This window comes from Mustela nivalis (genome assembly GCF_964662115.1).
Source record: "Mustela nivalis genome assembly, chromosome: 13".
NCBI classification, from domain to species: domain Eukaryota; kingdom Metazoa; phylum Chordata; class Mammalia; order Carnivora; family Mustelidae; genus Mustela; species Mustela nivalis.
The window spans coordinates 57,526,056-57,550,668 of NC_139032.1; the positions used below are offsets into that span (position 1 = coordinate 57,526,056).

At 50.0% G+C, this 24,613-nt stretch overlaps 3 protein-coding genes across 7 annotated transcripts; all 3 read right to left on the reverse strand.

The window, feature by feature from the left end:
• Nucleotides 1-59: 59 nt before the first annotated feature.
• On the reverse strand, nt 60-3,172 carry CCL27 (C-C motif chemokine ligand 27). 2 transcript variants are annotated; one of them, XM_082694687.1, is made up of 4 exons: nt 3,051-3,172; nt 710-2,679; nt 425-557; nt 60-236 (listed from the first exon to the last, which is right to left on the reverse strand). In XM_082694687.1, the coding sequence occupies exons 2-4, from the start codon at nt 906-908 to the stop codon at nt 77-79; spliced, it is 492 nt and encodes a 163-aa protein (XP_082550813.1). In that variant the 5' UTR covers nt 909-2,679; nt 3,051-3,172; the 3' UTR covers nt 60-76. The 2 variants fall into 2 exon arrangements, with proteins under 2 accessions (XP_082550813.1, XP_082550814.1); XM_082694688.1 differs by having other exon boundaries at nt 710-998; nt 2,090-3,172.
• A 373-nt stretch (nt 3,173-3,545) lies between these two features.
• On the reverse strand, nt 3,546-5,832 carry LOC309846073 (uncharacterized protein). 3 transcript variants are annotated; one of them, XM_082694701.1, is made up of 4 exons: nt 4,554-5,832; nt 4,117-4,184; nt 3,830-3,889; nt 3,546-3,708 (listed from the first exon to the last, which is right to left on the reverse strand). In XM_082694701.1, the coding sequence occupies exons 2-4, from the start codon at nt 4,161-4,163 to the stop codon at nt 3,552-3,554; spliced, it is 264 nt and encodes an 87-aa protein (XP_082550827.1). In that variant the 5' UTR covers nt 4,164-4,184; nt 4,554-5,832; the 3' UTR covers nt 3,546-3,551. The 3 variants fall into 3 exon arrangements, with proteins under 3 accessions (XP_082550827.1, XP_082550826.1, XP_082550828.1); XM_082694700.1 differs by lacking the exon at nt 4,554-5,832 and adding an exon at nt 4,479-4,543; XM_082694702.1 differs by lacking the exon at nt 4,554-5,832 and adding an exon at nt 4,260-4,472.
• A 16,913-nt stretch (nt 5,833-22,745) lies between these two features.
• CCL19 (C-C motif chemokine ligand 19) lies at nt 22,746-24,613 on the reverse strand. 2 transcript variants are annotated; one of them, XM_082694691.1, is made up of 4 exons: nt 24,272-24,613; nt 23,415-23,541; nt 23,106-23,199; nt 22,746-23,015 (listed from the first exon to the last, which is right to left on the reverse strand). In XM_082694691.1, the coding sequence occupies exons 1-4, from the start codon at nt 24,330-24,332 to the stop codon at nt 22,995-22,997; spliced, it is 303 nt and encodes a 100-aa protein (XP_082550817.1). In that variant the 5' UTR covers nt 24,333-24,613; the 3' UTR covers nt 22,746-22,994. The 2 variants fall into 2 exon arrangements, with proteins under 2 accessions (XP_082550817.1, XP_082550818.1); XM_082694692.1 differs by having other exon boundaries at nt 22,746-23,012; nt 24,272-24,597.

The following is a 24,613-nucleotide window of genomic DNA, read 5'->3' on the forward strand; positions in this document are numbered from 1 at the left end:
AGATTCAGATTCGGGGCCCACAGGAGAATGCACAGAATTTGGAAACCACAGTCAGAGACTGTTATCCAGTGCTGCTTTATTGTTCCAGCTCCTGGGGCCCCTGGCCCATTTTCCCTATCAGCCCCAAATTCAGGTTAGGCAGAGTCCCCTGGAGCCTCCTCCCTTGGCGCTCAAACCACCGAGCCAGGCTGCGGTTCTGAGGGTGGATGCAGACACTGCGTCGAGACAGGTGAAGCCTAGGAAAGGAAAGGTGCAAAGCCATAGTCATAGCTTGGCGATGAGGTTAGAGTCCAGGGGTTAGGGCAAAGGCTAGATGAAAACCCAAGTCAGCATCAGAATTAGCAGTTGGGGTTGGGGTTGGCATCAGCATCAGGGGATGGGACTGAGGTCAGGGGTCTGTATAAGGGAGAGGGTCAGAGCTCACACAAAGGCCTGGAGGTGACAGTCCCCATCAGCTTCCTGCACTTCCACCCGGATGACCCTCCTCAGTAGCTTGTTCGAGAGTGGCTGGCGGTAGAGCTGAGTACAGCAGGTAATGCTGGTTGGCAGTGGCAGTGCTAGGGGACAATGGGGCCATATGTTCAGAGGGCTCCTGACCCAAAACCCTTCCATGAGACACCTGGAAGATGGACTTCCTTGGTCCCTTTCCCTCCATCCCGTTCCAGAGGCATTCTGAGGAAATGCCCTTCTAGACCCCCCAAGCGCTCACCTGCTCCAGGGTCTGGGCTCAGCAGCAGCAACAGCAGCAGCAGCAGCAGCAGCAGGACGCTGCTTGTGGATGAGGGCCCCTTCATGCTGCTCAGCCTGGGTACTTCTCTCTCTCCTCCTCCTTCTCCCCTACCTTTTATCTGGTGCCTTTTACCTGGGGCACCAGGTGAGTCAGAGGCAGATGAAGATGTATTGCTCATCCTGTGACATTCCTGGGCCCTAATTGCCACAGACCCCTTCCTCTTCCAGGGCTGCCATTTCACTTGGCTTCTAAGCCCTGGACAGAGAAGCTGGAGAGAGGGGTAGTGGCTGATGTGAAGACTGATGGTACAGTAACTGAATGAGGGCACCTAAGTATCCACATGTTCAGGGATGGACATTCACACTCACAAACCCACAGTCATAGTCACACCTCAATCACTCAGTCAACCTTATGTTCAGAGACAGAATCACATAGCCCCAGTTGTACTCGAAGTCCCACTCCCACATAGTTGTGTCTTCACAATCATTCAATCACACACAAATTCTCATAGGGATTGTGGGTGGGGTGGGAGCAGATGGCAGGCCAGCACCAACTTGCCTTCATCTTCCCCTCTCTCCTTCCTGCCCTAGCCTGCCTGTCTTATCAGGAAAAATTGATGGGTATGGATCCTTAAAGCAAGCTCTGCTGGCTGAGGATGAGTCTTGGCTGGGACAGTCACATCCAGAGTGAGGAGCTGGGTGCTACTGGGGTACCTTTGGGATGCTAAGGTGAGGGCTGCTTTACCCAGGGAGATGAGACAGGGCAGAAGGATGGGGTGGATAAGGCGGAAAGATAAGAGAAGATAAAGTTCTTTGGTGCCAGATTGCTGCTGTCAAACAAGAAAAAGACCCAAGAAATCTTACCATCCTATTTTTGCCTGGTCTTGTCCCAGAAATAGCAGCCTCTTACCAGCAGGGTCCTGGGGGTTCCAGACTCAGTCCTGGCTTATTGAGACATCAGACTCAAGAGCTCAATTACTTCTCTTTTGTTCTATTCAAATTCCAGCCTCTCCCTGCTGCCCACCCAGATCCAGTAATTCACCCCCCCAAACCTTATACATTTTGCATCCCTGCATCCCATCATCTTGCTAAAACCCTAACTTCTCCTCTCCTTCCTGTCTCTTGTCTCCTAATTGCATTTCCAGCCCCCACTCCCTTCTTCCCCTTACCCCCTAAAGCAAAAGTCCTCCTCCTCCTCTTGTCCTTTCCAGGAAGCCAGGGACTGCCTGTGGTGGGGACAAGCTGCTAAGTTTAATGCCTCTGGCACCTTGAATTTCCCACTCCTGGTCTGGGGATTTCAATCCTCAAGTCCTGCTTTCTTTTTGAAACATAAACTGAGTCATAACCTAGTAATCCAGACCTTATCTGGTTGTTGTAAGGGTGCCTTCTGCAGCCTTCTGCTCTGTGGCCAACTCTCCTCTAAGGGGCAGGCTTTCTCCCGGGATAGGGACGCAAACCTATCCTGGGCATCTTGCTGCTGCAGGACTGCTGAAACAAGTGGGAGGAACCATCCATTCCAAGAGTAAGAACTAGTCTCCGTGCCATGCTGACCAGCTCGAGCTTCTCCTCCTTCCTGTCCAGGGTAAGGCCTGAAGGCCCTTTCCTGGAGTTTGTCTTATGGATACTCAGGAATTCTGACAGTGTCCTGGTGAGGTGTTGGCCCAGGGTTGGACAGGGCACTCCACTTCTGACAGGGTTCCTGATGTAGAAGTTTTGAAGAAATGGCTCAGGAACCTGGGTCCGTTCTTGAAGGTGGCCACAACCCAGAGGTCACTCATCTTGAACTGCTAGTACCTAGAGGCCTTGGAGTCTCTCCCACCCTCCAGTCTGGACTCGTGCCCCAGAGCTTGGGTACAGCTCTTGGGAGGCCATTTACTTATCCCAGATCTCCATCAGCTGGTTGTCTGCCACATACTTTGTGGTCTTTCCTGGACCAATCGATCCAGATACCTGGGAAGACAAGAAATAAATTCTTCCAGGTATGCACCCATCTCTCCCCTTTGGCTCTTCCAAATATAGGGCCAAGTCTTCTCCCTAGCCACAGTCTGCTGTGATGGGGGGAGCCCCAGGCTGAAAGTTAGCTTTGCCCCATAAATTGGGCCGTTTCTTTTCTTAATCTTCCCTGTACCTTTTCTGGTGCTGGGTCTCCTCCCTAACTGAAAGCAGGCCCACTAGGAGTCCCTCACCCTCAGCACTTCAGGAGCTAGAGAGTCTCAGGTCAACTAGGTGACAAGACAGGGGTGGCAGGGAGCTGTGGCCTTTGGGTTCTCCTAGGGATAGAGCAAGAACTGCTAGGTAAGCTGATGCCAAATATCTTTAACCTGGGAAACACTGGGGGAGCCAGAAGTTGCGGTATTAATTGTAGGAAAGATCTCCAACCATCCCAAGTCACTCCCCTGTGGCAGGCTGAGGGAGTCGGCGTCTAGGAATCTTCTCCTCTCACAGCCCACTTCCTACAACTCTGGGCTTACAGTAGTTTAGATTCACTCTCAGAAGAAGATTCTCCAGACACCTGGCCAAGTCCTGTCTAGAAGGAAGGTGGAACACATCAATGTGGGAGGAAGACAGGGACAGGGTTACTGAGTTCCCAGCATATAGGCTACTTACAGTGAAGTGTGTGTGTGTGGGGGGGGGGGGGGTAGGTGGCGCAGGGCAGTGACACTGAGAAGGGATCCTTAGTAGTAACCGGGGCCAAGATATGGAAGGGCACCCTATCAGGGAGGGAAGCCCTGTCAGTAACGAAAAGCAGGCGTGTAGAGGGGCTCCCAGCCCGAATGGTGGCAGCGGCGGCAGAGTCAGGAGGGCAGCACGGTGGCTTCGGTTTAAATTTTTAATGCACCGGCTGGCTGGGCAGTGGCGGTGGGGGTGCGGCGGGGGAGGCCGCGACCCGAGCGCTGGGGGGCAGGGCCCAGGCCGCTTGACAGACAGCTCATCAGGCCTCGCAGAGGCTCCAGCTTCTGCTCCCGGGGATGCGCCGAGCTGTGGGGCAACCCGACAGTGGCATGAGGCAGGGAGGGGACTCCCGGATTCCCCCCATCCGTCCTCCTGAGGCTGAGCCTCGTATGCCCCGGGCGGGTCCGCGGTGTCGCAGCCCCCTCACCTCCTGTCCCTCCGCCACATGCGCAGCCAGGGAAAAAAGTAGAAGCAACCCCAGTAGATCCTGCAGAGAGAAGGCCGGGCCGGGCGGGGCGGGGCGGGGCTGACCCCACAGCCTCCGCCGTTCAGACGCCTCGCCCCTCCCTTGGAAGGCCCCGCCCTTTGGAGGCGGTCCCCTCCACAGCCCACGCCCCCTGATGGGCCCCACGCCTCCCGCCCGCGGAGAACTCGCGCCCTCCCCCAACCCCGGAGCGGCTAGGTTCCTCCTCCGCAGAACCCGCCTCCACTCACTCCTCCTCCGCCTCCAGCGCCACCTCGTATCTCCTCAATCCCGACATGTCCTGGGCTCCGAACGTCTCCTGGGGAGCGGCATGATTGGATCACGGATACTCCAACCCCAGGTCCCCTTCTGTCATTCTCGGGACCAGTCTGACCTGTTCTCAGATAATCTGAGGCAGGTGCCCCCGGGAAGCCTCAATTGCCACATTGGGACAGGGTGGGACTGAAGAATTGGGAGGCATCAGACGTTAAGGAATTAGGAGGTCGATCATCGCGGGGGCCTGGGGCATCCAGGGGGTCAGGACGAAAGATTTTTCGGTCATGGACCTGGGATATTTGGGGCCCTAGGTGAGGATTTCGGGGGCTGGCATCACCTGGAGGGGGGCTGAGGGGTCGGCGCAGCCTAAACTCCCGCCCTCCCTGGCTCCACCCCGGAAACAGACCGTTACCGTTACGTCATAGGGACTCCGTCGCGCTCCAGGGGTGGGGTTTGCCTATTACCCGGAAGGGGCGAAGTCTGAGGGTTTCTTCAGAGGAGGAGGAGTTAAAGTGTCACGCGGGAGGTGGAGCCAGGGTCCTTCTGTCACTAAAGGGACCGAGTCGGGCCCTATTACCTAGGTTGGGGACGGACGGAGTGTGGGATTGTCTTTTGTCAGGGATAGTGTCAGATTGCGGAACTCCCTCCCTGGAGACCTCAGCCCCAGGCAGCAAAATGAGAGCTTTGGGACTCTATCCAGTGCTGTTTTCCTAGTCTTCTCTCGTCTTGCTCTGCCCTCTGCCCTGCCACTTGTTTGGCTGTGGTCTGAGAAGGAATAGGTCTCCAGAGAGGTCTCAGCTTAGATGAAGCAGACTACAGAAGTACTTGATGTGTGAGTGGCTTTGTCCAAGTCACTTGATGGCCAGGAGGTCACAGCCCTTCCTCTCTGAGCTGAAATTTATCTTCCTCTGATTTTTTGTTCCTACAGTCAGTCATTCGGTCCGCAAATATATTATGCTAGGAATGGGTATACAGCAGTAGAGCAGCCAGATTATTACAGGAAACATAGCACAGTGGTTGGAGGCAATAGAGCGTGTTGCAGTAGAACCTAGAGAGCGCAATTAACCAAGCATGGGAGGTTGGGAATAGCTGTCTCTTTGAATTTCCCATGTAATAAGAATGTCTTTTTTTTTTTTTTTTTTATGAGCCCCTTGGATAGTCACACCTGAGTTTATGCTAAGAGATGGGATGACTTAGGATCATCTGGGGAGGGAGGAAGAGACCCTTCTGGCTGGACTGTAGGGGAGTGACCAGAGTCATTCAGGCTTTAGTGTGGCAAATGGGTACACTACTCTTTTCCCCCATCCCACCTTTTTTCTCCCTCTCATACCTCTCTTCCCCTGCCTGGGCCACAAACAAGATTGTAGACAGGTCCGTGGGTACCGGTTGGGTTTTACTGGAAGCATTGCTGTCTTGAGTGTAGAGGAGAAGCTGTGCTCCTGCCACACTCACTCCTGCTCACACTCACCCTTCCATTGACACTCCAGGCCCTGTCTCTGCTGGGTCAGGTCTGGTGCAGAGCTGCTGGAGGCCTGGTCCTCTCTTCTGATCCTTGGTTCCCCAGGACTGCAGTGAGTCACATCCCTTCACTTGGACACAGGGCTCCCTCTGGGGCTGCCATGGGTTAACTACAGTGGTGCTCCTAGGGCAGGAAGGAAAGGGCAGGAAGGAGAGGCAGGGGCATGGGTTGGGTCTTGAGCAGGGGCTGTGAGGGAGGAGGCAGGGCTGGGGAGGGTTGGGGTTGCCTTTGCAGAGTTCTTCTGCAGTCTCCGGATGATGCAGTCCACCCAGGACTGGTCTGGAGGGGCATAAAGGTGGTGATTTCTCAGTGCAGTGAACCTGGAATAAGAAGGAATGGAAAAGAGTCCTGGAACCCAGCTTCCTGGCAGGCCCTGGTGTGAGGGGCAGAAACTGAGGACCGCATCTGGGACCCTGGTTCAGGGGCTTCCTTGTGGTGAGGAGCTTGGCAAGGAGAAGGGAAGTAAAATGATGAGTGGGCGCCCAGGTGACAGAGGAGGTGACTGGAAGAGGAAGAGACCAGTTCATTTTCACCGCCTCCCCCACAAAGACAGCAGTACCCTACAGCCATCATTGAGAAGGAGATAGGAACAAAAAGGCACCAGAAATGTTCCTGGAAATCGGGTATTGGTTCACCAAGAGACAGTGTCCTCGGAGTTGTTGGCATCACTCAGAGCTGGGGTGTGGGTGTAAGGGCTAGGGTTTGAGGGACTTTTACATGGAAAGACCACAGCACTGACTAGAATTCAGGATGCCTATCTGCTGCACCATAGCTTTAGTGTTCCTTTCTTTTCCATCCACGTGCACTAGCCTCCTCTTCCTCTGGAAGCCCAGGCTAAAGGAGATAGACCCTCTACAGAGAAGGGCAGCCAGAGGCCCCAGGACCCATCCAACTGTTGACACATTAAGGAATAGCAGGGGCACAGGCACATCTGTATCACACAGGTGCACACCTGGGTCACAGGCACACCCACACCACACAAGTCTGTGTATACATGGCACATGAATGTGCACATGAATTTCGGGTACACCCGACAGTACACAAGAACGCAATCACAAGGGCACACCCATTTGGCACGTGTACACTCTCAGGTTCACAGACTCACTTGGACCTGAACTCACAGTGTCCTCCACAGACTCCCTGATCCCTCCTCTGCCCCTCATCTTACCATTTTACCCCTTCCCCTTCCCAGGGGAGACCAAGAAAGCAGTATGCTGAGAAGAGGAGTGGTGCTGTGCAGGTGGCCACAAAAGATGGAGGGAGATGGACAGATGGATAGACTCTTTGCAAGCAGCAAGTGTGTGGGTTGCAGGAGTCCTGCTTGTGTGCAGTGTTTGTGAGACTGTGAGGCTGGATGGCAGAGATTGAGTGGAAGAGTGACGGTAAGGGGGAGGGATCCATGATGGTTCTGTGATATGTATGTGAGGCTCTTGCTGTCTTGTTTATGGCCTCCTGAAGCCTTCATTTTTTAAATATATTTTTTAAATATATATCCAAAAATTTCTTCCTTTCTGTTGTATAATAAAGAATTTGACTGGTCTTTGTCTCTGATTTCTGAAAGGGAGATTTTAAATCTTTTAATTTCCCATGTAATAGGAATATTTTTGTTATTTATGAGCCCCTTGGATAGTCACACCTGAGTTTATGCTAAGAGATGGGATGACTTAGGATCATCTGGAGGATGGTCACAAGAAAAACCAACCATGTCACTGAAGAGTCGGGGCTTTGAGGGGCACTGGAGATTGAGTTCAGCCAATTCAGTCATGTCTACATAACGAAATTTCAATAAAAACCTTGGACACCAGAACTTGTAGAACTTCCTGGTTGGTGGACACATTGATGTGCCAGGAGGGTGATGTGTCCATGAGGTTTAGAGCATGAAGCTCTGTATTTGAGACCTTCCCAGACTTTGCCCTGTGTGTGTCTTCATTTGGCTCTTCCTGATTTATATTCTTTACAAAAAACTGTAAATATAGCCCTCCCGACTTTCACGAGTCATTCTAGTGAAATATTGAAGCTGAGGGATCATGGGATCTCCCTGGGCTTATAGCCAGTTGGTCAGAAATGCACGTCTTGTGGGGAACCCCACAAGTAGGGGCAGACGTGTTGGGGACTGGGCCCTTAGGCTTATGGAGTACGATTGGGAGTGGTTAGTGTGTGAACTGAATTGGAGTACGTGAGTTGGTAGAATACCTTTCCACTGAATATATTTTTTAAAGATTTTATTTATTTATTTGATAGAGATAGAGCCAGAGAGCACATGATGGTTTTGTGTGTGGCTGGGGGGGGGAATGGGAGAGGGAGAAGCAGACTCCCCGCTGAGCAGGGAGCCTGATGCAGGACTCGATCCCAAGACCCTGGAATCATGACCTGAGCCAAAGGCTGTTGCCCAGCCAACTGAGCCACCCAGGCTCCACTGAATATTTTACCCACTGTCTATCTAGAAGAACCTTCTATTCCTTTCATAACTCCTCAGTAGCCTCCCCATATCCATTTCCCGTTCTTTATCTTTTACCTCTGAGAATCTGAGGACTCTAGGCCTTCACCCTCCTGACCCAGCCAGCACTGACCCTTTGCCCTGTTGACCCATTTTCCTATGCCCCAAGCTGAGTCAGAGGAATAGCTTGAGGGGAATCTGGCCTAGAATGCCCCTCCTACTGTGCTTTTCCTATCGTGGGAATGAAGAGAGAATTTCTGAGAGGCTGGTCAGCTTACAGAAACAAGGAAACTATGTAGGAGGAAGAGGAGCAAGTGCTTTCCTTACCTGATAAGAGGATCAAGAGACAGACCAGAGGAGGAGACCTCCCCTAACAGACGAATTGTGGAGCACTCCTCTGTTTCCTTTTCCAGCCCTAGAGCATATGATGTGACAAACTTAACTGCAGACCCCAATTTTTCTACCTTCTCTATCACCCATCCTCGGGTCCATGTCTACCCTTCTTTGTCTATCTATCTATTCTTCCTTCTTCCATCTTTCATACATCTTTTCATATCTTCATTTCCATTTGTACATGCATATGTTCAACCATTTTAATCCAGTCATCATCTATTAATATATTGTTTATCCATCTATTAGTTATGTTAATAATTCATATTTGTTGGTACTTGAGTGCCAGGTACCATGTTAAATTCTTTAAATTCATTGTCTCATGGCAAATCTATGAAGTAGAGTGCTGTGGGCTATGCTTTTGTTCATGCAGAAACTTTTTTTTTTTTAGACTGTATTTATTTATTTGAGAGAGGGAGAGAATGAAAGAACATGAGAGGGGAGAAGGTCAGAGGGAGAAGCAGACTCCCCACTGAGCAGGGAGCCCAATGCAGGACTCCATCCTGGGACTCTGGGATCATGACCTAAACCAAAGGCAGATGAATGACTGAGACACCTAAGTGCCCCTATTTTTTAAGTATTTTATTCTTAAGTAATCTCTACACCCAACATGGGGCTTGAACTCACAACTCTGAGAACAAAAGTCCTATGCTGTATCCACTGAACTAGCCAGGTATCCCAGACAACCTCTGTTTTAGATGGCTCATTATAAAATGTAGACTTGAGGGGATGCCTGGGTGGCTCAGTCGGTTAAGCGGCTGCCTTTGGCTCAAGTCATGATCTCAGGGTCCTGGGATCGAGTCCCACATCGGGCTCCTTGCTCCGCAGAGAGCCTGCTTCTCCCTCTGCCTCTACCTGCCACTCTGCCTGCCTGTACTCTCTTCATCTCTCTGACAAATAAATAAATAAAATCTTTAAAATGTAGACTTGAGGCTTCTAGGATCTATATTTCCTGCTGTTAGAACAGTACCTATCTACAAGAGGAATGAACCCCCCTAAAAAAATTAGAAGTTAAGAGGAGTTAACATCATTTGGACCCCTAGGGCAGAAGTAGACTAAAATGTATTAAAAAAAAGGGTTTTTTTTTTGAGAGAGAGAGCACGCAGGTGCATGAGTGAGCTTGAGTCGGGGGGATGGGCAGAGGGAGCAGGAAAGAGAATCCTAAGCAGGCTCCACACCCAGCTGTAGAGTCCAATGTGGGGCTCAATCTTACAACCCTGAGATCCTGAGCTGAACCAAAATCAATAGGCAGATGCTTCCCTAACTGAGCCATATAGGTGCCTCCAAAATCTATTTTTAATGCTCCTAGTTCTGTGATACAACAATTTTAACTTTTTGTTTAAGCACTTTAAGTTGGATTTTTGTCATTTGCCATGGGAGGGGCTCTGAATAATGATTACTATTATTCCCATTTTACAGATGAGGAACCTAAGACACAGAAATTTTTCCAAGGTTTTCTAGCATATAAATGACAGAACATTGGTATTTAGAATGCAAATTCTGGTATATTACCTATAGTATCCATCTACCTGTGCAATCATCCTTGCTCTATCCCTTTCATTTATTTACTTGACTAACCTTTCAGGACTAAAACTCTGAAGACAATAAGCCTTGTCTCACTTGCTAACTCCAGTTCTGAGGCAGAGTTTGGATCAGGGGCTGGCAAACTTTTCTGTAAAGGGCCAGACAGTATATATTTAAGATTTTGCTGGCTAAACTGTCTCTGTAGTGACTACTCAGCTTTGCTGTTGTAGCCCCAAAGCAACCACAGACAATATATAAATGAACAGGTATGGCAGCATTTCCATAAAGCTTTGTTTACAAAACAGGTGGCAGGCTGGATCTCTCCCACGGGCCATAGTTTGCCAATCCTGTCTGGATCAATATTTTTGGGAACATAATTTGGGAGTGGGAGCATGTATGCCTTGCATTTGTCATTACCAATGAAGGAAAACAACAGGATTTTAATATTCAAACTCATGTTTGAATCTGGCTTTATGATCTTGGACAAATGAGGGAAGAGATGACCATTTCCTTACCTGTAAAACAGAACTAATGTATATCCTATGAGGTAGTTCATGTGCCTGACTCACGGTGGGAAATTAGTGAAGGTCAGGTCCATCGCCGTTCTCATTTATCACCTACCACGTATTGCCAGTACCCTGGATACAGTGAGGACAGCTCAGCCCCGCTGGCTGAGTTCAGGAGTCCAGCTTCTAAGAATGAGATTTTGTACAAGTTATATAGATTAAGCTCTTGTAAACTCCAAATTTCTTTTTCTTTTATTCAAATTTCTTTCTTTCTTTCTTTTTTTTTTTTAAAGATTTTATTTATTTATTTGAGAGAGACACAGGGAGAGAGAGCATGAGTGAGGAGAAGGGCAGAGAGAGAAGCAGACTCCCCGTGGAGCTGGGAGCCCGATGCGGGACTCGATCTCCGGCCTCCGAGATCATGATCTAAGCTGAAGGCAGTTGTCCAACCAACTGAGCCACCCAGGCGACCCTCCAAATTTCTTTTTAATAGCTCTACCCCATCTCTTATCTGTGCTGTTCCAAACGGAAAACCCCTCTAGAACCCAGCAAAACAGAAAATTGTCTCTCTAGTCAATAAGCCCTATTAGACCTAGAAGTGGCTCAGCCTCCTTTTATATCACTCAGAATACTACCCTGTTCCCCCGGTGGCTTTTCAACCCAATTCTTCCAAACAAATACTCCTCTTTAGGAGAAAAGATTACATCCATGTGTGTTTGTGTGTCTGTGTTTCTGTGACATGTGCATGAATCATGTGTATCTGATATGCCCTTGTGTCCATCCATATTGTGATTTTGGCTAAGATCAAGTGAAGATTAAATGTTTATAGTGTGTCCTTTGGTGTATATGAGTGATGGGCTGTGTATGCATACATGGGTAGGACATATGTGAGTGGGTGAGGGTGTCGGCACTTGTGTGTGTGTGTGTGTGTGTGTATTCTGGTTGCTGTTCAGTCCATCCCTTTGTGATTCCCAACCTCACAGCGCCTGCAGGCCGCTCCTATTGCACAGGGAAAGGGGATAGGAGGCTTCCGGCTTGGGCTCTCAACCTCACGGGGCCTGTAGAGGGCGTCCAGGGTATGCAGAAAATGAGAATGTGTGGCTCCTCGCTTGTGGAGTGGGGGCTTTGGTCTGAGGAGGCTGGGCTGTCTTGTTCCAGAAAGGAGCTGGAAATGAACAAGAAACCAAATGACTCAGTCCCCGAAAGTCCCTGATCGTGGGAAGGGGTCTGCTTCACATCCCATCCTTTTCTAAACCTTCTTCCATATTCAGAGGCTCCTGGCCCAGCCAGAAGGGCAGAGCTTGGCCCTTTGGTCTCAGGGTGTGGGTAGAACATTGCACAGGACTTCCAGAGATGACAGGACATCAGGATGGGGAGAAGTCTTGAGCAATAGTATACCCCCCTTTCCTGCTTTCTGCCCTCTGGAGCTTGAAATAACACCACTGCCAGGATTTTCTAATATCCCCTCTCCTTCGTTTCCTGCAATTCGGGCTACTCCAGGCCCCAAGGTTCTTTGCTGGGAGAAGTGCAAGAAACAAGGATCCCTGAACCCAAAATAGAAAGTGATACACGTAGCTGGAGATGAAGAATCTGTAAGGGCCTATTTAGCCAGAGCGATGCCATCCGGTTAAACAGTGATTTTGTTGTTTATGCAGTAAAACTTAATCTGACCCTGCCCCCAGTCAGGGACTTACTTAGAAGCAAGTCCTGGAATCCAGCCCCAGGTAACAAAGCCCAAATACAAGGGTGGGTCAGGCCAGGCGGAGGTATTCAGTCAGTGGGGGCGCATACTGTCTCCCTAGCTACCAAGGAGTATGGGCCCCGCCTTTTTGGGTGTCTTTTGGGCGCCAATTCTGACCAAGGTGATAGGCTAGTTAAAATATCTACTATAGGGTAAATTGTAATTCAATTGGTCACTTATGTGTGACCTAGCATGACTGTGCAGCTTTCCCTCTCTGTTACAATCTCATTGGCCACCTGTGCATGGCCAGGCCCAACCACATGGCCTTTGCCCTTAAAAGCTAGTCTATAAGGCAGGGAGAGATCGCCTCTTTGTTAAAGACGGCCCTGACCAGTTGGTTTGATTCTCGATGCTTGGCACGAAATAAAGCTTTGCTTGACCTTCACTTTGTATCAGTCTCGCTCCTTTAATCACGGACCCATTATTGGGGGACCTTTCAAACCCTTGAAGGTCAGAGAGGAGGCTACATGGAGGAAGGACTTCTGCAGAGCCTCGAGGGTGGGTGAGGCAGGAGGGAGGACATTCCAAGTAGAATGAACAGTAAGCACAGAGGCTCAGAGGAGGGAGAGGGGTTTGGGATTAATCCCAGTGTGGGCAAGGAAGGGGAAGGACAAGTGGTGAGAGGCTCTATGTGTGTGGGTAATACCTGGGGTACTTGGGGCACTTCCTCTTGGTGATGCCATGCCTAGTGGTCAAAGTTAATGGATGACCCTTGTGACCTTGATCAGGCAGGACCACTAGGGACTAGTATCCCTTGGGTGTGAAGGTTTGAGTCTCTTTGCAGTCACAGAATGTCAGCTGATTGAAGCGCCAGTTGGAGGTAGAGGCAATGAGTCACAAGGGAAGTGTGGTGAACATAATTCTAAAATTCCTGCCCCCTGGTGTGTATGCCTGTATCTTCTTGATCTGGGATCACCTTGACCTCTTGACCTGTAAATATGACAGAATATCCTTCATGGGATTAGGTTATGATAAATGACAAAATGGAGGGATTTTGCAGATGTGATTAAAGTCCCTGATCAGGGCGCCTGGGTGGCTCAGTAGGTTAAGCTGCTGCCTTCGGCTCAGGTCGTGATCTCAGGGTCCTGGGATTGAGTCCCGCATCAGGCTCTCTGCTCAGGAGGGAGCCTGCTTCCCTCTCTCTCTCTGCCTGCCTCTCTGTCTACTTGTGATCTCTCTCTGTCAAATAAATAAACAAAATTAAAAAAAATTAATAAAGTCCCTGATCAGTTGACTTTGAGTTAATCAAAAGAGAGGTTACCTTGGATGGGCCTGACCTAATCAGGTAGGTCCTTTAAAAAAGTGTCTAGAGATTAGAAATAAGCAGTAGCCTTAAATTTTTTTTTAAGATTTTATTTATTTATTTGACAGAAATCACAAGCAGGCAGAGAGGCAGACAGAGGAGGTGGGGGAAGAAGGCTCTGTACTGAGCAGAGAGCCCGATGTGGGGCTCAATCTCACGACCCTGAGATCATGTCCTGAGCCAAAGGCAGAGGCTTAACCCACTGAGCCACTCAGGCGCCCCTAAATTTTTTTTAAAAAGGGGGTTCCTTGGGGCACCAGAATGGCTAGTTGGTTAAGCACCTGACTCTTGATTTTGGCTCAGGTCATGATTTCAGTGTTGTGAGATTGAGCCCTGCAGCCAGGCTCCATGCTGGGTGTGAAGCCTTCTAGGATTCTCCCTCTGCACACACACCGCTGTCCCCCTCTCCCCGACTCATGTGTTCAATCTCTCTCTCTGTCTCTCTCTTAAAAAAAGGGGAATGTGTCTGGCTGACTCATTTGGTAGAGCATGTGACCCTTGATCATGAGTTCAAGCCCCATGTGTGGCATAGGGTTTACTTAGAAAAAAGAAAGAAAGGAAGAAAAAAAGAGAAATAAGCAGCAGCAGATGCTGTCATGTTGGTTGTGAAGAAGCAAACTGCCATGTTTGTAGAAGGGGCCATGTGGCGGGCAGCTACAGGAACTCAGGACCTCAGTCCTACAAGCACAGCTGCCAATACCCCATGAGTTTGAAAGACGAATCTGAATCTGAAATGCAACTGCAGCCCGGACTGAGTCTAAGTTCAGTCCGGTAAGACCCCGAGCAGAGAGGACCCAGTCAGCATGTCCCTGGACTCTTGACCCATAGAAACTTTGAAACAGTAAATCTGGATTTTTTGAAGCTGCTAAGTTTGTGGTGATTTGTTACATAAAAATAGAAAATGAGTATGAGAAGGAAGAAGACAATAAATGTTAGTTAAGCCCCAGGGGTAGTTTCATAACAACAGACTATAGCTTTTTTTTTCTTTTTTAAAAGATTATTTATTTATTTATTTGACAGACAGAGATCACAAGTAGGCAGAGAGAAAGGCAGAGAGAGAAGAGGAAGCAGGCTCCCTGCCGCGCAGAGGGCCCGATGCCAGGCTCGATCCCAGGACTCTGGGATCATGACCCGAACCAAAGGCAGAGGCTCTAACCCACTGAGCCACCCAAGCGCCCCCAGACTATAGCTTTTAACCATGTTTTCCTCCTAGCTTTGAAATACCCTTCTTTCTTTAACTGACTCCCCTTTTCTTTCATCCTCCTTTATTCCATTCTTTTTTTTTTTTTAAAGATTTTATTTATTTAACAGAGAGAGATCACAAGTAGGCAGAGAGACAGGCAGAGAGAGAGGAGGAAGCAGGCTCCCTGCTGAACAAAGAGCCCGATTCGGGGCTTGATCCCAGGACCCTGGGATCATGACCTGAGCTGAAGGCAGAGGCTTTAACCCGCTGAGCCACCCAGGTGCCCCTCTTTTTTTTTTTTTTAAGATTTTATTTATTTATTTGAAAAAATAGAGAGCATGATGGTGAGATCAGAGGGAGAGGGAGAAACAGACTCCCTGCCGAGCAGGAGTTGAGGAGGGGGCTGGCGCTTGGTCCCAGGACCCCGGGATCATGACCTGAGCCAGAAGCAGATGCTTAACCAACTGAATCACCCAGGTGCCCCTATTCCATTCTTGAAGATAGATTTTTGTGCGGATATTATTACTACGCACCAAGACACTGATCTACTTCTCCTCCCAGACATTGTTTCCTTCAAGTTAAGTATGGCTGGGGGCACCTGGGTGGCTTAGTCAGTTAAGCGTCTGCCTTCAGTTTAGGTCATGATCCCAGGGTCCTGGGATCCAGCCCTACATCGGGCTCCCTGCTCAGTGGGGAGTCTGCTTGTCCATCTTTGTCTGCCCCTCCCCCTGCTCATGCTCTCTCACTCATGATCTCTCTCTCTCTCAAATAAATAAATAAAATCTTTTTAAAAAAATGTTAAGTGTGGTTGTATGACACACTTTGGCCAATAAAATGTGTATAGAAATGGCATGTATCATTTGTGGATAGACGTGTTTAAACAAAAGATGCCCATCTTTCCTGGCTGCAATGATGTTGGAAATATGTGTTGAGATGAAGGAGCATTCCAGAAGATCAAGGCAGCCTAGAATGTTGAGCCGCCACATGGAAAACAGCTGTGCTAAAGACCCGCCTAGACCCAAAGCGGGCTTGGAATGCATGGGGATAGAGTTTTGTTGTGTTAAGGCACTCAGATTTGGTGTCATCTGTTATTGCAACATAACCTAGCCTATCCTGACCAATCAGGTGTGTCGTTGGTGGTTACCAGGCATTGTGCAACAGAGATGGGATTATAACAAACTAGAAGAAGAATGGATGTCACCCTGAGATCTTGGATGTAGAATTGGATTTTGCTGTGGGCCGAATTGTTTCTGTGTGACCGTATCTGGAAATAAGATCTTTAGGAAGTAATTTAAAGTAAATGAGGTCATAAAGGTAGGGCCCTAATCTGCTAGGACTGTGGCCTTATAAGAAAAGAAAGAGAGGTGTGCCTGGGTGGTTCAGTGGGTTAAGGCCTCTGCCTTCGGCTCAGGTCATGATCCTGGGGTCCTGGGATCAAGCCCCACATCCAGCCTCACATGGGGCTCTCTGCTCAGCGGGGAGCCTGCTTCCTCCTCTCTCTCTGTCTGCCTGCCTCTCTGCCTACTTGTGATCTCTTCTATGAAATAAATAAATATAATGTTAAAAAAGAGAGAGAGAGAGTGAGAGATCTTTTTCTCTCTGTTGTGGGACAGAGTAAGGCGGCGGCCATCTGCAAGACAGGTAGGGCGCTCTCACCAGAAATTGACCATACTGGCACCTTGATCTTGAACTTGTAATCTGCAGAACTGTGAGAAAATAAATGTCTGTTGTTTAAGCCACCCAGACTATGATATTTCATTTTGGCAGCCCAAGCTGACTAAGACAGATGTGGTAATTGTTAAAACTCTGAAGTCTCTCTTTGAGGAGGAGTGAAGTTTTTTGGTTGTATAAGCAAAAGTGATTACTATATTAGGTGATACCCTTAAATTTTTAAGAGGCCTAGGGTTTGAGACAAAGGGTGTATTTTGATGTTGGCTAGCCAGAGGGTAGGCTATAGAGGTATTTATTATTGTTTTCACTGCCCACATCCTTAACCCTTTTCGGTATTTGAGGAATTTCCTATTATATTAGTCTTAGTTCCCAATAGTTATCTTCCATCATAAAATGCCCCACGGTCACATACTAATTCCTGCCTCCCTTTGCTATTTGACCTTGGACGTATGACTTGGACTTAGCCCATCAGAAGCACCTTCCAAGGATTGTGAGTAGGAAGTTAGCAGTGATGCAAAGTAGCAGGATTAGTAGAGAGTCTATATTGATGGTGACAGGAGTGGTGGCAGAAGTGATGTGTGTTTTCCAGGAGCACGGGAGCTGTGATCCCAGAGGTAGAATCTGGCAAGCTGATCACCTAACATTTTCGGGGTTTGGAGCAATGGTACAAATGAAGGGCAGCATACCATGGATCTAAATATTTAAAAGTTACAGGGCGCCTGGGTGGCTCAGCCAGTTAGGCGGTTAAACATCTGCCTTTGGCTCAGCTCATGATCTCGGGGTTTTGGAATCGAGCCTAGGGTTGGGCTCCCTCCTTGGCAGGGATTCGCTTCTCTCTCTGTCTGTAACCCTTCTCCCGACTTGTGCTCTCTGTCTCTCTCTCAAATAAATAAATAAAATCTTACAGACTGAGCCACCCAGAAGTCCCAGAAAATAAAATCTTAAAAAAAATTATTTAGAAGCTATAAATCGAGCTAACACGTTGTCAGATAAAAAATGTCTCTCTCTTACTGCCTTGAAAAATATGCCTTTAGAGCAATTCAAAGGCGAGGTTCAAATTTAGAATTCTTGGACTCCTTGGAGTTCTATGATGGAATGAGGTGGTAAGAGGAGAGCCAAGCTCTCGCGCTCTACTTGTCCCCTTCTCTTTCACCAGCTCCTCTTCTAGCCTCAGTTTCATCATGAACCATGAAAGGCCTCCTGTGCCTGGTGTAGACACTCTGGCCCCATACATACATTTCCCTGGAAATATCTACCTCTTGGCAACCCTCTGGTTGCTGGGAGTGACACAGTCCATTCTAGGAAGGATGACTCTCAGGAAGAAGCTTGCACGGACTCTGGAAGCTGCTTGGGGCTGCTTAGGCAGGGAGTTCTCTAGTTCCTGAAATGTGCTCTAGAAGGAGAAGACAAGCTCCAGGTGGATATGTCCCCTTAGCCCTGTGTACTCTTTGCTTTGTGCCCAGATATATGACTGGCGAAGAGCCGGAGCAGAGCCCTCTGAAACGTGAGACGCAGGGCAGGGGCTCCAGCTGTCTGGACATGAGGGTGGTGTTGGCATTTGGCATCCCTTCTAGGGATGCTGTCTGAAAGGCTGTCTGGCCTGGCCTGGCTCTATACAAGATTTGCAAGCTGTTCCAGCTGCTCGGGCTCTCTTGCTCTTCCATTCTCTCCAATTTCTCAGGGTCTTTTCTACAAATTACTTTTCTGCTTAAATCAGCTAACAAGGGGCGCTTGGGTGGCTCAGTCAGTTAAGAGTCTGCCTTTGGCTCAGGTCATGATCCCAGAGTCATGGGATCGAGTCCCACATTGGGCTCCCTGTCCCGTGGGGAGCCTGCTTCTCCCTCTTCCTCTGCCTACTGCTCTGCCTGCTTGTATTCTCTGTCAAATAAATAAATAAAATCTTAAAACAAATAAAAGAAAAAAATTAGCTAATGAGGTTTAGTAGCTTGCAACTAAGAATCCTTGTTAATACATTTGTCTATTCACTTCTTTGTGTGTGGGGGCAGGTAGTGTAACCTTCATTAGAGGCTTTCATTCAGCTTCATGAAGCCCGAAACCATATCTGTCTTGTTCATGATGGTATCACGGGCTCTGAGAACAGTGCCTGGTAGGAATAAATGTTCTGGGTTCCAGTAATGTGGTATCCCTTTGGACACAAGGATTTGCCAGGGTTAGGACCCTAGATCATGGTAGCCCTGAGACTACTAGGGGCCCTACATTAACAGATACTCTGACACCTAGGGCTGCCGTGCTGAGGTGCCGAGGGGCGCCATTTACATGGACTACAGGGAACATGGTGTCCTCGGAGTTATACAATGTTGATGTCTTGCCTGGAAGGCATGGTGTTCCTGATTGTCTTTCTACGTGGCCCACTCTCAGGGGTCACTGAGGAAGTCCTCTGACCAGAGAAACACCGTCTTGTTCTTACAGAGGGGTTCTTGAGGAAATTCCCCACTTGGGAGTCCTGCTCCTTTGTGAGACTGTTATTTCCAAGATTTTTCTGGCTGTTTCTGAGTTTCCCGGAGGCCAGAAAAGGGGAGCCTGGGGGTGGGGGCTTACCGAGAAATCGAACATGAGCTGATGAAAACATGATCAAAACCGTATGGGGCTGGCTCTTACCAAACATTTACCCATGCAACAGAGAGCCCCAGCTCTTAAGAACTGGATGTGCTCCAGGTAGGAGTTGGGCGGGGCATCATGGGAAAGGGCCATTTTCAGTTACATTTTTTGTTAATTAAATGAGTTCTGGGGCTTGTTCTGGGCCAGCCCCTGAACAGAGCAATGTTGGCAATGGAGACGAATAGGTTCAATCCAGTTCTCTGGGAAGCCTATCCAGAGACAGGGCAGGGAGCTTTTTGTCTATCATGTAGATGGGAGCTGGGAGTTCTCTGAGCAGGAATGTCAGGTCCCTTTAGGGAGGTGTTGGCTGCTGGGGTCTTGGGCTTTCAGGGTAGGGAATTTTCCCTCTGCTGTTGGCCTTAAACTGGTAGTAGGAGCCATGAGCCCTAGACAGGAAGGTGTCTACTCAGAGGCAGGCAGCAAGACCCCTATATTCTGGTGGGGGAGCTAGTCCACACTGTCCCTTGGAGACACAGACAGTATTGTCAGGCAGGCAGGAGGTTTCTGGCCTGCCAGAACTCAGGATAGTGACATAAAACTTGTCATTAAATCATAGTAAAACAGGGAGCAGGTGTGATTAGATGAAATCACAGTGCTGAGAATGTTTGGGTGGTTGGGACAAGTCACAGGTGGCTGGGCTAAGCCCTCATGTATCTGGCAGGGAGATAAGAGGCTAGGACTCAGTGCCCAGGAGAGGTTAGTGGCTGGGGATGGGGAGGCATGGGCTGGGGAAGGGTTAGGGAGGGCTGCATGCCTGCTCTCTGTGGTACTCTGGTGTCTACGCCCTTAGACTTTCTTGAAATTCTTTATTCCTCAGTCCTCCAGGGTCTGGCCAGACACTGTTCAATTCAAGCTCCTTCACTAGCTCCTGAATTCTTTTCTCTTTTGCTGAGTCTCAGCTCTTTCTTTGTTCCCAGAGGGTGGCCCCTGGGGCCCCAAGAAGTAGGGACATTTCTGAATGTGCATGACTTTGAGGGAGCCTGTGTGAATGCTAGGGGTTTAGCCTGAGACCCAAAGATTCATGAGTCAAACCTTTGGAGAAATTAAGCACCTCTCCCCATACACCTGACTGATGGGGAACTGAGGTTTTAGAGATGGGAGTTAAGGAAGAGACTTGACTGGAGTGGCACAAGGAAGCACTGAAGCAGAACGGTGGGCTGGGCACTGAGCTCAGGACTTGTTCGTGTCCCTCCCCTCAGTGGCAGTGGGAGGGAGGGAGTGTCCAGGACCTCCGTCATAGCAGCATCTTCCTCAGGTCTCCTGCCCTCACTCCCTCTACTCTATCTGGGATTTTCCCCCAAGAGTCCAAAGGGGAGGCTTTATGTCTTCCTCTGTGGCAGGCTGACTTCTGCTTGGCTTCCCTGGGAACTGAGAAGGATTTGAAGCAATGTGCTCCCCTCACACCTGTGTTTGTCCTTTGCTTGCTGGAGTACAGGGTACGGGGTCCAGAAGGTGTCTGTATGTAGCTGGGACCCCTGGAGCTCCACGTTTGACTGCCTTCAGGGATGGATCAATGGATGAATGAGTACATGGATAGAGGAGGGGAGGGATGGACAGCAGTCTAATGGGTACAGAGATGGCTCAATGGATGGACTCATGGGGGCATGAGTTGGACAGCTAATTTCCTCCAGGCAGCAAAACCACACTTCCCAGCTACAGCAGTTGTTCTTGCAAACTATCCTCATCCCACCTGTAAGGGCCTATTTGGCCAGAGGGATTCCATCTTGGGTTAAACAGTGATTTTGTTGTTTATGCAGTAAAACTTAAACTGACCCTGCCCCCCACTCCCCCCAACCAGGGACTTACTTAAAAGCAAGCCCGGGAAACCAGTCCCAGGTAACAAAGCCCAAATACAAGGGTGGGTCAGGCCAGGCGGAGGTATTCAGTCAGTGGGGGCGCATACTGTCTCCCTAGCTACCAAGGAGTGTGGGTCCCGCCTTTTGGGTGCCAATTCTTACCAAGGTGATAGGCTAGTTCAAATATCTACTATAGGGTAAATTGTAATTCAATTGGCCACCCGTATGTGACCTAGCATGACTATGTAGCTTTCTCTGTGTGTTACAGTTTTATTGGCCACCTGTGCATGGCCAGGCCCAACCACATGGCCTTTGCCCTTAAAAGATAGTCTGTAAAGCAGAGAGGAGTTGCCCTCTCTGTAAGAGGCGCAGCCCCGGCCGGTTGGTTTGATTCTTGATGCTTCGTGTGGAATAAAGCTTTGCTTGGCCTTCGCTTTATATCAGTCTCTCTCCTTTAATCATGGACCCATTAGTGGGGGACCTTTCACCACCCACTCCTGTGACTCTAAGAGATGGGATATCTGAGATCTTGAATACCTTCCTTCTGGGAGTGGGGGTGGGGGAGAAGCTGCTGTGTACTCAGCTCAGTGAGGAGGGGCTGGCACAAACCCCTCACCACTGTTCCCCTTCCTAGGCTGCTCAGGCCTGATTTTGTTACCAGATGAGGTATGTCTACTTTAAGGATGACCCCCTTCCCAGGAAACGATGCCCAGTCTTCTGTCATGGCTGTCATCCAACCCCAGTGCCACAGCCTGACTGCCCTCAGTGGGACAGGCCCTTAGAGACCCAAGTTGGAGAGCAGCAGCTTCTCCAGAGACTTCCTGGGCATGAGGAATTCACTCCTTCCAGAGAAGCCCTTCAGTATGCTCCAAGAATCACAGTGCTTTCATGTCCCCAAGAGGAGACTCCTGCTCTGTAACTCCCTGGTCTTGGTGTTGCCTCCGTCCTGGAGGTTGCACGGCTGGTGGGGAAGTTCCTCCTTGTTCAGTCTCCCTGGCTTCCTGGTTGCTCCTTCTTCCACCCTCTAAACCCTCTTCCACTCTGACTTCTGGCTCCCAGGTTTCTCTGTCATTATCCCTCAGAAATGTGACGCCAGGATTGCTCAGACGGGGCTAGACCTGGCCCAGCCTGAGGAGAGAGAAAGGCTATCCTGAAGGTCAGATTCTGTGTGGACAGATGGGCCCACAAAGCTGGCTGTTGAGCTTTTCCTCACATATGTATTCATTTTCTAGATAAATATTTATTGAGTGACTACCTTTTGCCAGGCAGTGACACCACCACCAGGGAGACAGTGGAAACCAAAAGAGACATGAGATCTCTTGAGGAAGGCTGACAAACTATCAGTTAGAAAGAACTCAATGTGATGGTGCTGCAAGGGGAGGGGGCGAGGGCCCTGGGAGCTTGGGAGGAACGGGGGCTACTTAATCTAGCCTGGAGTCAGGGGAAGCTTCCTGGGTTAAGAGTCATTAAGCCCCAGAAGGAAAGGCAGGTGAGCTGCTGAGAGAGAAGTGTTCCAGACAGGGAAAGGCGGGGGTGTGGGGGAATATGGATGGGGACTCTCCTTGCCCTTGGCCAGGAAAGCTGGTTCCTGACATCTCCCCTCCTGCTGGTGACACCTGATCCCTGAGACACCTGGATACTTTGTTTTGGAGAAGAAAGACTGGGAGGCATAAAAGAGTTGGCTCAATCAGAGAAAAGACACAGGTTTGGTGTTGCTGAACCGTGGAGAGTTAGAGGGCTGTGAGTAGACCAGGTGGGGCTCTGATGGTGGGAACTCATCCCCAGAACGCTGGGTGTGAAGTAGGGGTCCATGAGGAGGTTGCTCAGGTTGCAGAGGAAACGTGAGATTCTGCTGTTGCATCTCCCCCTTTCCCATTCTGGTCCTCTCAGACAGACAACAAACAGCAGACAGGTCTGTGGGTACCAGCTGGGCTTTATTGGAAGCATTGCGGTCTGGGTGTGGAGGAGAAGCTGCGCTCCTGCCACACTCACCCCTGCTCACACTCACACTCCCATTGACACTCCAGGTCCTGAACCTGCTGGGTCAGGTCTGGTGCAGAGCTGCTGGAAGCCTTGTCCTCCCTTCTGATCCTTGGTTCCTCAAGACTGCAGTGAATCACATTCCTTCACTCAGACACAGGGTTCTCTCTGGGGCTGTCAGGGGCTAACTGCCATGGCGCTTCTTCTAGGGCAGGAAGGAAAGGCAGGGTCATGAGCTGGGGTTTTGAGCAGGGGCTCTGAGGGAAGAGGCAGGGCTGGGGAGGGCTGGGCTTGCCTTTGCAGAGTTCTTCTGCAGTCTCCGGATGATGCGGTCCACCCAGGGCTGGTCTGGGGGAGCACAGAGCTGGTGACCCCTCAGTGTGGTGAACCTGGAGTCATAGGTCAGAGGTCAGAGAGGCTGGAGCCCAGGAACCCACCTTCCTGGCAGGCCCTGGCAGAGGCTGGGGACCACATATGGGAACCTGTTTCAGGGGCTTCCTTGAAGAGATTGGGCTTGGCAAGGAGAAGACAGATAAGAAGGTGGGGGCATAACCAGTGGCTGATGGGGGGGATGAGGCTAGACGAGCTCCTCCCCACAACTCACACAACAGCAGGCACTCTGCAGCCATCCTTGATGAGGAGGTAGCGAAAGGCTCTGATGATATTCCCTGGGATCGGGCGCTGAGTTACAGACAGGCAGCAGTCTTCCGCATCGTTGGCACCACCCAGAGCTGGGGTGGGAAGAGGGGAGTGTCAGGGCACAGGGACCCTGAGGAGGGGAGGCCAGAGCCCTACAGGGATGAAGGACACACGCATGCATGTGCCTGAGCATGTGTGTGTGTGTGTGGGTGTCGTGGAGGGGGGCAGTTAAATCTGTTATTTAGCTGATATATACCCATATGGCCCTAATTGTTGCTAAAAATACTGGAGTACTTCTGAGCTATTTGGTAAACCACCACTGCCCTGAGCCCCACAAATGCTTTCCCGCTGCCCTGATCACCCCAAGCTCTCTCCCAGGATCTCTCAACTGCCACATAAATGCAGAGTTGATGCTGCTCACAGCATGGGGCTGGGGTGTGAGGGGTAGGGGTAGTAGGAGACCGAGATTAGAGGACTTATGAATTGTAAAATATTTGGACTATTAGCCCTGTCTCAGCATCTCCCATCCTCCCCACCGTAAACAAATGCGTACTGTTCTCTCCAGTCTGGGAAACAGAGGCAGCAGGAAACAGGCTCCTGAGGGAGGGGTAGCCACAGACCCCTGGGATACAGACACCAAGAGACAGACATTGGGATTCAGGGTCCCAGGTATACCCACACTCACAGGTACACACACAGGGCTCAGGGCACCCCCAGGTTGACCCAAATGGGCAGACCTAACTCAGTGTCCCTCATGGCCAGCACCCTGAGATTTAGACGCCCCCTCCCCTACGCCCACCACAAGCCTTCCCTCAGCCTTACCAGGGGAGGTGCAGAGAGCCAGCAGGCTGAGGGTCAGTAGTGTTCCAGCTCGGAATGCCATGGAGGGCGGACAGAGGCAGAGCGACAGTGAGCTGAGCGTGAGCGCGGGTGAATCCCTGGGGGTGTGCTGGAGTCTTGCGAGGCTGACACTTGGCTGGCAGTGGGAGGGAGCAGTGGGAAGCGCCCTTGTGGGGTGTGAGGGGCTCTGGGAATGTGTGTGAACGCCTGTGTGAGGCTGCAACTGCCTCTTATTTATGGCTCAAAGCTTTCACTTTCCCCGCTCAGAAATTCCCCTCCGCGTCCTTTCCATGGATTCCCCTCCCCCCATTTTCTGAGGGAAAC

Coding starts and splice junctions, on each gene's coding strand:
- CCL27 (XM_082694687.1), bottom strand. CDS start 908: ATGAGCAATACATCTTCATCTGCCTCTGACTCACCTGGTGCCCCAGGT. Junction 558..709: donor GAGCCCAGACCCTGGAGCAG/GTGAGCGCTTGG, acceptor ATTGTCCCCTAG/CACTGCCACTGCCAACCAGC. Junction 237..424: donor TGTCACCTCCAGGCCTTTGT/GTGAGCTCTGAC, acceptor TTCCTTTCCTAG/GCTTCACCTGTCTCGACGCA.
- LOC309846073 (XM_082694701.1), bottom strand. CDS start 4,163: ATGTCGGGATTGAGGAGATACGAGGTGGCGCTGGAGGCGGAGGAGGA. Junction 3,890..4,116: donor GCGCTGGAGGCGGAGGAGGA/GTGAGTGGAGGC, acceptor TTCTCTCTGCAG/GATCTACTGGGGTTGCTTCT. Junction 3,709..3,829: donor ATGTGGCGGAGGGACAGGAG/GTGAGGGGGCTG, acceptor GTTGCCCCACAG/CTCGGCGCATCCCCGGGAGC.
- CCL19 (XM_082694691.1), bottom strand. CDS start 24,332: ATGGCATTCCGAGCTGGAACACTACTGACCCTCAGCCTGCTGGCTCTC. Junction 23,200..23,414: donor TGCAGAGTGCCTGCTGTTGT/GTGAGTTGTGGG, acceptor CTATGACTCCAG/GTTCACCACACTGAGGGGTC. Junction 23,016..23,105: donor TGCAGAAGAACTCTGCAAAG/GCAAGCCCAGCC, acceptor TTCCTGCCCTAG/AAGAAGCGCCATGGCAGTTA.